General features: G+C 42.3%; 1 protein-coding gene across 4 annotated transcripts in view; it reads left to right on the top strand.

Moving 5' to 3' along the window:
• Positions 1-14,104, top strand: part of DPF2 (double PHD fingers 2) — a 39,918-nt gene extending 25,814 nt beyond the window's left edge. Inside the window, exons 7-12 of one of the 4 annotated variants that reach the window (XM_066582876.1) lie at positions 5,864-5,905; positions 9,486-9,632; positions 10,475-10,603; positions 13,432-13,544; positions 13,733-13,814; positions 13,933-14,104. In XM_066582876.1, coding sequence (XP_066438973.1) covers positions 5,864-5,905; positions 9,486-9,632; positions 10,475-10,603; positions 13,432-13,544; positions 13,733-13,814; positions 13,933-14,006 — 587 coding nt within the window. In that variant the 3' untranslated portion in view covers positions 14,007-14,104. Of the gene's footprint in view, positions 1-5,863; positions 5,906-9,485; positions 9,642-10,474; positions 10,604-13,431; positions 13,545-13,732; positions 13,815-13,932 lie in introns of all 4 variants that reach the window. The other 3 variants (XM_066582875.1, XM_066582878.1, XM_066582877.1) reach the window with 3 other exon arrangements.
• Positions 14,105-16,175: the final 2,071 nt, after the last annotated feature.

The following is a 16,175-nucleotide window of genomic DNA, read 5'->3' as shown; positions in this document are numbered from 1 at the left end:
TCATGGGGTGCATCAGAAGAGGTCTAGGGGTACATGACAAGAACGTTGTTCTTCCTCTTTACAAGTCACAGGTCAGATCACACATGAAATATTGTGGTCAGTTTTGGGCTGTGGTACTCAAGAAGGACCTATCAGAGCTTGAGCGGGTACAAAGGCGGGCAACTAAAGTAATAAATGGAATGGGTGGACTACAATACCCAGATAGCCTATCAAAATTGGGGTTATTTAGTTTAGAAAAAGATAGCTGAGGGGGCGACCTAATAACTCTGTGTAAATATATCAGGGTACAATACAGAGATCCCTCCCATCATCTATTTATACCCAGAACTGTGACAAGGGGGCGCCCTCTACGTCTACAAGAAAGGTTCCTACGCCGTTTGTAAGGCCGCCTGTCCACGACCGCGATGGAATATCGCCAGCGATATTTCGCGAAGGGGGGGGGGGGGGCGCTGACAGGTCTCTGGTGAGCCTGCCCAACAGGCTCACTGCGAAGAATCGCGGCATGCCTCAAATTAGATCCCGCGAGTGGAGAATTGCTATGATTCTCTGCTCGTGGACGCCGACGCTGCGCTTTCCATAGCAACACTTATGGAAAGCTTCAGAGAACGTGATCCGTGGCCGATTTATCACCGGTGGATCATTGCCCGTGGACATGCAGCCTGACTGAGACTTTGGAACTCTCTGCCTGGGGTGATGGCAAACTTGATAAGAGTTAGAGGGGCTTTTCTTGAGCATTACAGTATTACATGTTAGTCATTAATTACTTCAGAAGGGTCTGTGATCTAGGGACTAGTCTGACTGCCAGACTTAAAGTTGAGAAGGAATTTGTTAAAAATTTTTTGCCTTCCTCTGGATCAACATTGGTCCATCCATTTCAGCGCATCACCCCCCCCCCCCCCCCCATTGTGTCTTTTTTCAACCTAACCTACTATGTTTTTTAAGGTTATGACTGTAGAGCTCGGAGTCTCCCATCTTATTGAAAGTGTTGCCGGGAATACTTTGCTGTAGCTTATCAGGACAACTATAGGACTGTGTACATGTGTTTACATTGACCTGCAGCCACTCTCCTTAACATTTATTTGGCAATATTGTAATGTCTGTTTTTATACATTTTTGTTTTGTTACACAAATGTACATGTTTAACGAAGGAAAGAAGTGAGAAGGCCGACCATTCCCATAGGTGATACTGCTTCCTGTCTGTGGTGTTACCACTAAGAAGCCACTTTGTATGATGAAGTAATCCTCTTATGTGACCTGTAAGCCCCGGCTTTAGTCTTCCTCCAGCATCTTGTTTCTCCGTCATATGCTAGCACACGGAAGGTGAATAAGGCATCTCTAGTTTGAAAGAATAACTTGTTTGTGTTCAAACATCCATAAACCCACGTACACACAACAGCTGCGATACAGAGGGCACCATCTGTGTTACTGCATGCAGCTGGATGAAAATCTGTCACAGCGAGTTGCAAGAAGACTGCAAATTGCCAAACACAAAGAGGCAATTACATGCCTTCTCAGCGTGTTTGTACCGTCCATTATGTTGGATCCAAATTATTAAATTTGTAACTTCCTGCTGAATTCTGAAAATACACCATTAAAATATTAGGCAGCCGGGCCGGGTATGGTGCAGCTCTCACATAGAATCGATCCAGGCCAGATATAAAAGACCAAACCTAAAAGATCAAAATTCATTATAGATGCAATTGTCTTGTGATCATTACTCTTAATGAGAAGCGTTATTGATCATGCTGGGCTACAATAGCATATTGCGATGCATCGGAGTAATATGCCAAGAGAACATCCAGCAATAGTAGAATTGATTGTCTTATGTTTGATTGCTCATTAATTAGTCATGTTATACTGATTCCATAAAGCTGCCCTGTGGTTCAGGGGATGCTCTGGTCACGGGGTCAGTGATTCCTCAGCGCTTGTTATGCACAATGGGTTAGGCCTTCAGGTTCTTCAAACTCTCAACATCATAACTTGTATGATGCAGATGCATGGACTCTTGGGTGTTAAATACTTAAATTTCATGATGCACCCAGTACTGGTGTGGTGTGGGTTATTTATTTATTTATCTTAACTAAGTCATAACTTCTGTGTAGTTTGTCATCTGAGACCTTGCATCCAGTAGCATTGGGTATGGCGAACCCTCCTCTAATATATTGTAGTACCCTTGTCTAAATATGACATGAATATTTTAAAGGAGTTTTCCAAATGCTTGCATCGGTGACATACCAGACTGGGATACTCGCCAAAGTTGATCAAAGCACAATACAAATGCATCAATTTGCCAGCGGAGATTGCTACAAATGAATGGTTTTATTTCAAGGAGAACTGGCACCTGGATACTTTCACTCTGTTTCAAGACCATCAGTGTTCCCTACATACCGTAATTCAATTATTGGGAACCCTTTTAAGAGGGCGCTATTGAGATTGAATTAAGAAACCCTTGCACTTCATACAGTTATAATTTAAGACGTTGGCTTTTAATGGAAATTTCACATTGCTAATAGCCATGTTGTATTACTATGATAACTTATGCCGTTCGGTTGCCTTTTTTCCCCTTCTTCTTTTGGCTTGTACCCTTCAGTACAAATGTATGCTGAAATGCTATTACAGAAAGCTTCTTGTAATTTGAATAGTTGAGTCCCTTGATAAGTCATCCTTGACTGCTTTCTGTAGTTTAGAAACATTAGGATAATCTTAGAGAACCTGTCATATTGAAAACATCGATCCGCAGGCAGCATGATATAGAGCAGGCGAAGCTGAGCCTATTAGATTAGGATAAATTAGGATCAGTGGGCGGTCCTACATAGTGATTGACAGCTTGCCGTCTAACTGTACATACGTAGGACTACATACTGGACTCCTAAGCATTGGAGAGAAGAACAGATGTGAATAAAATGAAGGCTACACGGAATTGTTTCCATCAAATATACAATCTACAGTTGCAAACAAAATTATTCAACCCCCCCCCCCCCAACACCGCAAAAAACTAAAGTTATCAAATAAACCTTTTTTTGTAAACAGCTCAATCACACGAGACCAGTTTAAATTGCTCCACACAACTAATATAACAAGCGGTTTCTCCAAATTGAACACAAAATGCCACTTTTAATGACTACTACAGTCTCAGAATTATTCAACCCTCTGAATACAATCCCTTATAAGAGCTCACATTTACAAACTAGGTGCTGTCTCAAGCTCACCTGATACAGCTAATGAAGCCCCTGATTAGTTGCATCAGGTGTGCTTGAGATGATATTATTTACATATTCCACAGTACTTAGACAGGGGGAACAAACAAAACCACGGTTGCATGTAGTAATCAATTGATGTAAACAAGGGTTAGGGTCCTGCTCCAACGAGCTTACATACTACAAATAATGGGGTGATACAGAAGGTAAAGGGAGATGGACACGGTATGGTGAGGTGGAGAGTGAGGGATGCTATACACATAGACAACGGTCAAATTGAATCATTGTGACTGCAGGGGGCGGTTGATTGCGGTTAGCAGGGATTCCAGTCGGTAGGACAGGGAGCATATTATCAGGCGGAGTACAGAGGGGATTGGTTTAGGGAATATGGTATGCCTCCCTGAAGAGGTGCGTTTTTAGAGCACGCCTGAAGTTTTGTGAGTCAGAGATTGCCCGGATAGTTTTGGGATAAATCACATCAAATACCTGGACTGGCTTGGACTTTCACTGACATTTGATTGCATGTAAAAAGCTGTCCAAAAAGGTAAGATCAATTGCTTTGTGCAAAATAGGAAAAGGATACAAATATCATAGGATGGGCGCTAAATGTTCGTAGAGAGTTGGGGGCATAGTTTGGACATTCAAAGTTAAAGGAACCCTGGCTGCTCTACCTGGACATGGCACAAAGCAGAAGCCTCGGTGATGTTCTTGGGCGGCTTTGTTTCCTCAGGCGCTGGAGACCTGCAGGATTTGGATGGATTCAATCAAGTATCAGGATATCCTAGGAGAAAATAATCTCATGCCCTCTGTGAGGAAACTGAAGCTTGGGCATCGTTGGACCTTGCAACATGGCAATTATCTCCAAAAAAATACCTCAAATTTCATCAAGACTTAGTTGTAGAAATCCTATACGTTTGTGGAGTGGCCGTCGGTCACCTTGCTTGAACTCCTTAGAAAATTTTGGGTGGAATTGAAGGTGGTTTCTGCCTGCAAACTCAAGAATATTAGTGAACTAGAGACCACTGCGCATGAGGAATCGGCTAAAACGTCTTAGGAAAAAGCTAGTGTCTGGCTATGCATCATGTTTTGCAGCAGGTCAGAACAGCTCTAAATTGGAGATGCTCGGCATGAAGCTGAAGAATTGGGAGACTGCAGTAGTTAAGTTGCATTTTGTATTCAATTTGTGAAACCACTTGTGTTGAGCTATTGGTCATACGCAAAAAAAAACAGCTTAAGGCCTCATGTCCACGGGGAAATTCGTGCCTGAACGGATTCCCCATGCAGAATCCCGCAGCGGGTCCCTCCTGCCCTGCAAACATGAGGCCAAGAAATCAGATATACTTGCCTGACGCTGCGGATCTGCCCTCTGTCGCGCCCGAATCTTCTTTCTTCAGCCCGGCAAATGTGCTCAGCATGCTGGTAGTGTGCCGTGTGCATTTTTTTTTTGGGGGGGGGGGGGGGGGGGGGGGGAACTCCTGTTGTCCCTCGGCACAGCACAAATACAGCTGCGGGTGTGCCACGGGACCGCACGGCTTGCATAGGCTTCAATGGGAGCTGTCCGTGCGGAAGACCTGCACGAAATGGGGCATGCTGTGGGTGGTTTCCCCATGCGTGTGATCCGCGTGCCAGGGAAAAATGACATATGTAGGTATTAAATTACCTGCGGGTGTCCAATGATTCTCTATGCGTGCTGGACACGAATTCTATTTTTCCCGTGGACATTGGGCCTAAAGCTTGTAAATATGGCAAATGTACTTTGCAATGGGGTGTCGAATAAGTTTGACTGTATATTCTCAGCCCTATGCAGTGTTGCCCTTAGATTGCACAGCATTTCCAAAGAACCAGTCACCTCCTTACAGTACCGGAAAGGATCTGTGTGAGGGAGGCCTTAGTAATGTTCAGTCTCACTGTTATAACCAGTAAGCGCCTTTTTAGGAATAAGCATCTAATGCCATTCGCTCAACATTCAGCTCTATTTCCAAGTTGCATTTTCCATTTCTGTATTTGCGTATATTGATGTGTACATAAGGTATGTGTAACGTCATATAACTGGATAATCTATGTATTAAGTTGCTGCACGTAGACTATCACAGGAGAACAACTTCATTTATGAGAGCCTGACCTCCCACCATAGATGGATGAATGGCAATGTACTGAAGCACAGGGCTTCCGAGTATAAAGCCGGTTTTCTCCCTGAGACAGATTGTTTTTAAGGCCTTGTTTAAACAGTGCAGTTTTGATGGTTTTTATATTTTTACTTAACCAAAACTGTGATTTTGGCTTTTTCCCCTAAGGCTGGCATCACATGTGGAGTGCATCCATATGAAAGGATAGACTCCCGCGCTTGGAAAGCTGAATGTGTGATTTACAGCCTTCTAATCTGTCTTCTGGGTCCAGGCCACGGATTTTGGCTTCTTTTAAAAAATCCCCAAATCTTTCAGGCTCGCACTTGTTTGGGAACGAAACAATCAAAGCTGCACATTTTTCGCTGTAGAGTCACAGCAGGTTTCCCGTCACTTGGTTTTATAAATTGGTGCCTCTCTTTTTGATTTGCAGCCTCCTACCCCTTTTAAATATAAATAAAAACCTTTGCTTCAGTTGCTCTTTCTGCTCTTTGTGTAGGTAGCATACTCACCCCTTTCTCTTTCTTTCTTTCCTTGTTTCAGACAGTTACAAACTAAAGCAAACTACGAAATTCTCCGAAAGAGGTAGTTAAACTTGCTCACTTGTGGCGCTAGTTTGCCATCTTCCCCACTCTGCCCGTCTTCCTTGGCCTTGCAGCTTCAGCATGCTTTGTCTCTTCTCAGCCATGCTAGTCACCATTATGGTGGTGTCTGTAAACTTGTGCCCATCTGTCTTTTCCATACGCCATTTTATTAGTATGCTTCTGTCTTGGCGCATTGACTTCTTGTAACAATGGGGTGGTGATTGTGCTTTTATGCTTTGTATGTCATGGTAAGTCCTTGCTATACTTCTTGGATTTCCTGCACATTAACATGCCACTTGCCTTCTGCTTTGTAAGCCAAGTCTGCAATTGTTTTGTACCCCTCTGTTGCAGTACACAAATGTAGGGACTTGTGGGCTACTTTTTAAACTTTAACGCAATCAGTTCACAAAGTCTTTCAGAAATATTCTTGTAAGATTCTTCTTAAAGGTAACATTGAGACATCTTGAGCCTTTCTGGTTGGCCCAGCAGTGCTTTAGCTCTTATCCCTTGTATGGAAGCATTACAAAATGTCCTTATCTAATATTGAACACTACATTCCCCTATACATAGCCGAAAGAAACTAAAGTTGGAGGGTTATTCTAGAAGAATGGAGGGGAAAGAAGGGTCAAGACTTTAGTTATGGTGCTGGTGCCATAACTTTTCCACAACATGACTCGAATACATTGTTCTCTACTGGTCAAGCATCCTCTTTACCTGTAGAGAGGAGCATCAAGTCATCTAAGGAAGTCACTGAATCAAAGACCAAGAAGTCCTGTATGCTTCCCTTATGAGTTGACCTTTATAGCGAACACTGCTCTTATGTCGACAGATCTGCCCATGCGAACGAGCATCGGCTGACAATGGGGCTTATTTACAGATACTGTCTAAGGCCACTCTCTCCACACCGCTGGTAGAACACAGCGTTTTACAGCAAATCCGCGCGGCGGTTTCAAAAATACTGTAGTTTCTAAATGCCGCCCATCATTGTTATAGGTGATGAGGCGCATTAAAAAGCGCTTAAGCGCACAAAAATAGAGCAGATGGCGCTCGAAAATGGGGGCGTTAGAAACAGTGTTCAAACTCGAGTCTGCGAAGCCCCATTGAAGTCGGTGGAGGCGTTGTACTGCATCTACCACAGCATTTCAAATGCCGCGGTGACACTGTTAAAAGCGTTGTTTGAGAGATTGGCCTTAAAGTTGGGCAGTGCAAATTTATACTAGACTGTCTTTAAAATGTTCCTGATTTATCACAGTAGCTCTGCCGAATGATAAATCTGTCGCATTTTAGGACTGTCTAGCTTGAGTTATTAGTTGGCTTATTTTACATCAGAAACTGTGCCAAAATTTTGGCGAAATTTGTGGCAATTTGACTCAAGTCTGCACCCATTTCCAGGGGGGCAAGTCGGAAAACTGTCTGAAAGTGTCTATAAAGGCACAGTAAATGTAGCGCAAAGCGTGCAAGACTGTTTTCTGGCGTAGTAATATGTATTTTTTTAATAGTAAATAAGCCCCAATGAGAATGTCGGTCAGTAATTGTGTGTACACGAGCCGATGATCAGCTATACAGGAATGAAGGATCATTAATACAATTGGTGGTCCCCATACAGCGGTCATTGGTCGAATACACATCTGGCTTTTGCAGTTTACATGGACAGATGCGTAGCCAATAGAGATGAGCGAGCGTACTCGCTAAGGGAAATTACTCGAGCGAGTATGGGCATTTTCGAGTACATGCCTGCTTGCCCGAAGAGATTTGGGGGCTGGTGGGGGGATGAGGGGGTAGATCTCTCTCGCTCACTCCTGCAACTCGCCCGTGCCGGCCCCGAATCTTTTCGGACGAGCAGGCATGTACTCGAAAATGCCCGTACTCGCTTGAGTAATTTGCCTAAACAAGTACGCTCGCTCAGCTCTAGTAGCCAACCAGTTAGTATATTTATGATTAATCAAGGCACAATCCGCTGATAAATGAGTGTTTGCTCTTTGTTGGTTGATCATGGCCCAATGATCAGGGGAACATTCAGACCTGCTAATCGGACCATGTAATAGTCCCTTAACTAATAAGGAGCTGCTAAGGACCGCTTTGTTTCTGGTTTAGTGACAGTGTTGTGCTTTATCATATGTTGCTTTCCTGCATGTCTCTGTAGCAGAAGCGGTAACCTGCCCGTTAGAGCAGAATGCTTTAGATGTGGCTATATACAGGGATTACATTTCTACAAATGATCATATAGAACTGATTCTTGTGATTTTTGAAGTCGGCATGTGGCGTTATCAAAGCAAATCCAAAATCTAAATGCCGTGAGTTGATGTAAGATTCATGCCGCTCACTACCTCTTCTGGTGGTTATGGCTAGATGTCACCACGCGGTCCTGACACTCCGCTATAAGAATATGGTCTTTCCGGAGCGGTATTGACCGTTTCTTTGCCTCCCTCCAGTACATGTTGTTTACTAACGTTAACTTTTTGTTGCCAGAAGCATGCGCAATCACATCGCTTTGCCAAGCGATGAAAAAAGGTGTCGTTTAAAGGAGGAATCCCATGAAAATATTTTTCAAAAGTGCCTTTTTGAGAAGATCATATTTTTGAAGTCTGGGGTCTTGGCCTGGAAATCTGCCAGAAAATATGAATGAGACAGCGATAGGTTTGAATGGAGCAGTTCCACATGGATTAGATCATTTCCAGCGATGTGCACACTTGTGTTGGGAATCATCACCTTTAACGCCAAGGATGGCGGAGCGTGCAGCGATACTTCTGCAAATCCCTCACCCGCCTCATTATAGTGAGGTCCAGTGCCGAAACAGAAATGCATTAGAAGGCAGCCGCAAGCTTAGCTTCACGAGTTTTACATCAAACTGCAGCCATGATGAAATTTTTTTTTTTTAATTTTTTTAAAGAAGTTGTCATTGCAGCCAAAGATTCAGACTTCACTAATGTGACTTCACATTTTTCTGTCACCTATCAGACTAATTTGACTTTTTGTCCCTTTTAAATAGTTACACTATTGCACTTGTAATGCCTGGTTAGAGGTATTACAGGGATTAGCAAAAATCGGGTCCAGTGTTCACTTTTGCTGCCCTGAAGCCATGCTAAATTGGGAATAGTTGGCTGGAGATTCTGCTGCTCACATCTATACGAATAGTTGGACAAAGAAAGCCTTTGGCTGTTTCCGAAACGCTTCATAGACTTCTGTGGAGATTTGAAAAGTCAGCGGTTTCCTCCCACCTTGGCGCCTCCACTGCCCCAATCCTAGGATATACTGTACATGTCTTTCACTAGAAAACCTGCTTTATTTGCCTGTATTCTGTGTACACAGAAGGTGTGACTGCAGCATTGTCCTGCCCTGGTTTGGTGGTCCTCAGTTATAACATGCAGCTTATCTGTCAGTCCACCCAAGCTTTGCTATTTCATATTAACCTATTGACTGCTGGTGAAGTCTAGCAGTCTCTTTCACTGCCCCTCTCACTTTTTGCTGATTATGTTTTTTCTTTGTGTTTTATGTCTCCTTGTCCTTGGGATGTTTTGCTTGTTCTTTCCTATAATTGCGTTCCACTCTACTACTACTTTTTTTTTCTCTCTTTCTCATAGTCTGTGGAAAGCGTTACAAAAACCGACCCGGCCTGAGCTATCACTATGCACACTCCCATTTAGTGGATGAAGAAGGGGCTGGAGCGGAGGACAAAGAAGATTCTCAACCGCCTACACCCATAATGCATAGACCAGAGGAGCAAAAGAGTAAGTCAAGTACGTCACTTTACCATCGTTCCATTTCTTCAATATTGTAGTTTTTCTTTTTCCCTGGTTGTGTTTTTACCCTTCAAAGACCATTTTGTCCATTTTTGTGAACACTTAAATTTAACAATGTGAGCTTGCAGAATTTAAGTCAATTTAAGCTGATGGAATTATTCATTAGTTTTGCCGATAAGCAGAAAGCAATTGTTTTCAGCTTGAGAATTGGAGTTGCAGCATTCAGCTTTGTGGGAGCTTCTGTTCTATGGCGATGACGTGGTGTAAACAAACCAACTTTAAAGGGGTTATACACTTGTAAACTATTGATAGCCTGACCTCAGGTTAAATCATCAGTAAAAGATCAGCTGGCGTCTTGCTTTGGATTCCCATCTATCAACTGTTCACTGGTAGAAGCTGATTTTTGCAGGAAGCAGACAGCTCAGTTCCGACTGTAGCGGCCTGGCTTGGTATTGCAGGCCTAATTCCCATTCATTTCAGTGGTAACTTAGACTGCAGTACCAAGTTGAGCCACTGCAGCAGGAACAGAGCTGTCTGCTTTTTTTTTCAAAAATCAGCCCTGCAAACACCTGAGCATGGGAGATCACTGGCGCAGACCCCTGCCCATCTATTCTTGATGGCTTTTATTGAAGATAGGCCAACAAGAGTTTACAACTGTACAGCCCCTTTAACCTCATAGTTTGGATATTTGTTAGGTTCCTCTATGGTGTTAAATGAACAGAGCGAGCTATAGGTAAAGCTCGCTCAATCAAAGCGTAATAGTAGCATACATGGTCTTGTAAAATGTAAACTGATACTTCCTTTTTTTGTTCCTTCTTTATTCCTTGTAGCCAAGAAGGGCCCGGATGGTCTTGCACTGCCCAACAATTACTGTGACTTTTGCCTTGGAGATTCGAAAATCAACAAGAAAACGAACCAGCCAGAAGAGCTGGTATCTTGCTCAGACTGCGGTCGCTCGGGTATGAGAGGCAGGGTAAAGAGGGTGATACAATAAGCAGTGTGGGAGCTCAACGCTTGCCTGGTTTTCAAGATGACTGGGTGGTATAGACTGTCAAAGTTTACATAATGGGAAGCTGTACCAATCATGGTAGAAATGCATGCCCTTCCCCACTTCCTGATGTGTATTGGGCACCCCTCATTAACCCCCCGCCTCCCCAAAAAAAGGACAGAAATGAGAGAACAGTTAGTGCTGCTTCTATTGCCTCTACGTGTTGCTAGCTGACCGTTGACAAAAAAAATTAAATAGACTTTAATTGTGGTGCAATACAATAAAGTAACTTGTAATAATTGTAATTAAATTATTTAAAAATGCCAGATGTCATTGTGCTTTATAATGAAATGCAATCTAATATAACTATGCAAATAAATGTGAATTCAGTGCAGCAGACGGAGCAGTCTGCATAAAAAACTGTGTGGGTTAATGTTTGCAACCAAAGTCCATGCTCAGCGAGCGGCTAACGAAGGCTATGACGGTGTATGTTTCTTTTTTACATCGGTTTAATTCCTGCATTGCTGTTTCAGACTTGGTATATTTATTTCTCAGTTTAGTGCTAATAAACTGTATAATGGCGCGTCCATCACCTGTGTTAGCTTATTTTGTTTTAGATGTACACAACGCACCTACCATATTGGCATCTAGCAGGCAGTGTGTTAAGTGTCTCCCCAGGCGTACTCTGCTGCCTGATTGGGCATTGGAGAGATGCAACCGCACGCTGGGTGCCGTACAGCTCCCTCGGCAATTGTACCATCCATCGTGCAGTTGCGCCTCTCCACTTCTGATGTCGGATCAGGTGGGAAAATGATGCCCCTAGGGACACTTTAATGCATTCCATGAGACGTTCGATGGACTTTGTTTAAAGTGAATGTCCGTCCTTGAAAATAATTTCATTTGGTTTAATCTCAGTTGGTTCCAAATCCTGAGTTTGTTTTTAATATTTCTTTAAAATGGTCAGTGCTTTGTTACTGTCATACACGGCTGCAAATCTCCTGCCTAGACATAGCTGAAATATGAAATTCTAGCTGCCTTCAGGCCTCACAGGAGAGTTTAGCAAGTTACTGTATGCTGTTTATATTTGAACTGACTAACGAAGCAATTTAAGGGGTTAAGGGCTGTAAATATACAGGGCTTGGTCCTGGGCATTAATCCTGACCCACAGCAAAAATACAGTGTTGAATTAATGCAATCAAGGTTAGGTCTTTGGCTGTTAGACACAGCCGAGGACCCAGAGGAGAAGGTTAAAGCTGGTTTTAGACTCTTCTGCCTTCTTCCCAGGCTATGTAGCACTCGATGAGCGCTATCTACTAAGGAGTGGAAGCATTATTTTCACTGTGACCTGGTGATCACTTGACTGCTGGGGGTCCCCTTGTACAGCAGAGCTGCAGGGTCCAAGCAGATCCTGATCAGCTCTGTTAATGACTATTGTCACTACTAAGGAATATTTTCCACTGTAACTGGGGCTACTATGGAGGCTGCAGTGGAAAAATGTGAAATTTAGAAGGAAAAAAAAAAAGACACTGGGAATGTCCCCCCAGAGGGTCTAATAACTTCATGGGGGACAAAAACTGTCACAAAATTAACTTTAAAAAAAATTACTTTTATGAAAAATATAAAACAAAAAAAAGAAAGAAAACGACCCAACGCTAACAAAAACCTTCACCATACGTGCCCTGTAATCCTCAACTGCAAATTATATATCGAAACATCCGAAACAAAATGAAACCCATTCCTGTACTTTATTTTAGTGTAAATATACTAATAAAACTAATAATAAAACTAAAGTGGGGTGAAAAAGTCTAAAATAAAATAAAAACCCTATATGTCAAGGGTCGGGGAGAAAGCGGCAAACCTTTTGGTAGCTGAATAAAAAAAGGCAGTAAAACCACCTCATGAGTAAAATTCCTAAAGTATCTAGTCCTTAAGGGGTTAAAACATAACTAAACTTTAAAAAAAAGCAAAAAAAACTTGGCATATCATGGTGACGTCCGTTTTGATCAGTGACGTTTGGGTGCTGAAACCTCCACCGATCTTTGTTTTGTTTTTTAATTTAAAATCGCGTAAACACTCGGCCGAGTCCTGCGCCCCTCCATCTGTTTTCGGTGAGTAGTGCACACACAGACTTTTTGTTTAGCCCGTACACTGAGAGACGGGGGAGAAATAATTGAATATTTTCCTTCAAACTTATGTCTATGCAGAGGATTTGGAGGTCTGCTGCTATACAGATATGTTAATGTAAACACAGTGTGTTGGACTGTAGCATGTAATGCTGAGACAAGGTGGACATTCACTTTACGATTGACTGTCGGATGAGGTGTTCTTGGGTCAATCACTGCCGGTGGATTCAGTTCTTCTTTTGTAGTGGTTAATGTGAGACTTGCACAAAGGGCTTTTTGCTAATTATGAACACTGGTTTAGTGGAGATACTTTTCTAAACACCCCTACCCTCCTCATCACCCAAAAATGGTCCTTGTACAATCAGAATAAACAAACAAGGCTCACGTTGTGTGGAAAATAGTTCCTAAGTTGTCCTGGATGGGGTATGATGATTCAGTCACCATTATTCAGCATTTCTCTTTTCCATTGCACTGATATGCTACATAATAGACCAACATCTACTTCCATTGAAGAATAGTTAGAGTTTATACCTGTTCCCATTTTTTTTTTTATATGAACATATCCACAAGCTACACCGTGGCAAAATTTGCAAAGGCACTGAACTATTATGTGCACATTTAAAAAATATATATATTTTAGACCCCACTCTGAGCCCCATTTTTCTTGCGGTCGTAGGGCACCCTTCCTGTTTGCAGTTTACACCGGTGATGATGGCTGCAGTGAAGACGTATCGCTGGCAATGCATTGAGTGCAAGTGCTGCAACATTTGTGGGACTTCGGAAAATGATGTGAGTAAAATCTTTTATTGTCTTTTTATTTAAGAAACCTCTTCATGCTAACGTGTCCTGGACACTAGATCTGACGATTTATCTGCCTTCACTGTCTGGAAGTACTTTTACTCTTCTTGAGCTAATCCTTTGTCTAGACATGTGCATGTTATGGCCTAGAAGTTTTTCTGAGCCTCTTGTTTCCATAGGACCAGTTGCTCTTCTGCGATGACTGCGATAGAGGATATCATATGTACTGTCTTTCGCCTCCTATGGCAGAGCCTCCTGAGGGTAAGTGTCCGACATGTTTGTTTTTGTCTTGACATTGCTTTACTTGGATCCCATTACTAGTATCTCTTCTCAATCATTAGAATTCTTGATAAAGACCGCTTTCCTTTTTGTTTCTTAGGAAGCTGGAGTTGTCATTTGTGCCTGGCTCTTCTTAAAGACAAAGCTTCTATTTATCAGAACCAGAACTCCTGACATTTTACCCAAATAGACAATACAGGGTGAGGAACACTGCGGAGCTTGTGGACCTGATCATTCACCAGTTTATGGAATAAAACAGAGTTTTAAAAATGCTTCTTTATCCACAAATCGTGTATATGTATGTGTGCGCACACACAGATACGCCCAATGTGTCATTTCACTGTCGTCATTCTTTGAAAATATCAGGTTATTAGCAGACAATGTATTCAGTCATACTAAACCAGCCTCTTAATTACTTAAAGTCTAACGCAACGGAGACTCTCCGCAAAAGAAACCATCTGTTCAAAACGACAAGCACTGGAAAACATGATTAAGGGCATGTTCCCGAGTTTACCTGAGTTCTAGCTTAGATTGTAGAGGTGTGACATGCTGGTTCATATGGACACATGTACAGTATATAGAGTCTCAACTCTGACTTTCATGGGTACTTCAACACATACCATATGGCGTTTTCCGTCCCCGAAGCAAACTGGCATAAATGGGCGAGGGTGAAAATGTATGAGTTACAATGTATCAGTGCGACTAAAAGCCGTCAGTCTCTTCCCCACAAATACAACCTTCCAGTGCCATATCTGCTGCATCTCCCGGGCCTGGACTCGACACTCACTAAATGCTTTCAACATTGAAAGAAGTTGCAATATTCATTATTTTTCTAGAGTATACATATATATTTTTTTAAGTACCTGGATTAAACGGGAGTGGCTGATGGGCATGTAGATCTGTAGTCGCATTTCAATATCCAGTTATCAGTATAGCATAGGAAACTCTTAACTTAAAAGCAAATAATCCATTGTATTTAGTTAACTTGGGTAACTTTTTTTTTTTTCTCTTTTGTGAACACATTATGAATTGTACTCATGTCGAAATGTTGCTTCATATTGCATGGTCACCAGAATAAGTGGCATCTAGCACAAGAACGCAGCTCTTAGTGGGCAAGTGTTACATTAGACCTTTTACACAATTCCATGGAAATAAAGGGAATTTATTGTGCAAAATGAGTTTTTTTTGGATTTTTCAGATTACTTTTAGTGTTTCGGAATTGTTTTGGCTTTTGGCCTAGGAAAAAAATTTCCAAGCATGTTTTGGTTGACAAAAGTACAGCTGTGCGAAGAATACTAGTAGTACGCTACCAAAAGGAAACGGAACAGATCAGCGGTTTTAATGGGTCTTCCATCTGATCTATTATGCACAAATCCTCTAGTAGTTTTGATCATGAAGCTTGCAATACACATTAGGTAATCTGTTGTCCATGGGATCAATCTTAGGAAAGATCCCACCAGGAATGTGAGAGGGTGGGATCTGTTCACATCTGTGTAAAGCTTTGCAGCCTCTCGTACAGATCTGGGATGGAAGAGCACAACATGCTGCACTATGTTGTCCAGCATAATGCTGGACTGCATTTTGAAGCTCGATTTGACTCCATTAGTCAATGGGGTTAGTAGAGTACCATCTATGTCAGTGAAGTGCTGTGCGGCAGACACTTTGTCACTTTGGTTGTTTTGGCTCCTATGTATGAGCTAAACAATAGAAAATCCCCAGTCCATATGTAAACACACTAGGCTTGCCTAAATTGGCAAATGATTCTCTAAATTTGGCTCACCATGCCATACACTTGTATTGTTAGCTGAGTTTTCCACCAGTTTACATTTTTGGTAAACGGAAGACAAAACGATCTTGCATATAAAACTTTCATCCGATGGCTGAATGGAATGACTAAAATTGTTCATTTTGCCCAACTATTATGTTGTGTATGGACAGCTTAAAGGGGCTGTCAGTGTTATAGCTTAATGGTAAGGCCCATTCTGCATGCAGTAAAAGAGAATAAAAATAGGCTTCTACTCCTGCCTCCTCTTTGTGGCCTTGTTACAGGCTTCCTCAGCTTGTTTAAGGGATGCCGGGTGCTGAGCTCTGTTAATACCGTTATCTGACTACAGCCTGTAAACAAACACGGGTGCAGAGGAGTGGATGCCAGTGTGGGAGTAGGGAGAGGCGAGTATATGTCTATTTGTGTTGCTGCATGCAGAATGGGTTTTGCCATAAAGCTAGAACGCGGACAACCTTTTAATGTTTGAGCTGTAGGCCGAGCGCACAATGGTTGTGTTGCCATTTTCACGTTATTAAAAATAGGAGAGCTTTGTGATGGCCAATGGAGTAAGACGCACA

The sequence above is a fragment of the Eleutherodactylus coqui genome, chromosome 11, assembly GCF_035609145.1.
Source record: "Eleutherodactylus coqui strain aEleCoq1 chromosome 11, aEleCoq1.hap1, whole genome shotgun sequence".
Taxonomy (NCBI): domain Eukaryota; kingdom Metazoa; phylum Chordata; class Amphibia; order Anura; family Eleutherodactylidae; genus Eleutherodactylus; species Eleutherodactylus coqui.
The sequence above is the reverse complement of the archived record's forward strand: the minus strand, read 5'-3'. Positions and strand labels throughout refer to the sequence as shown.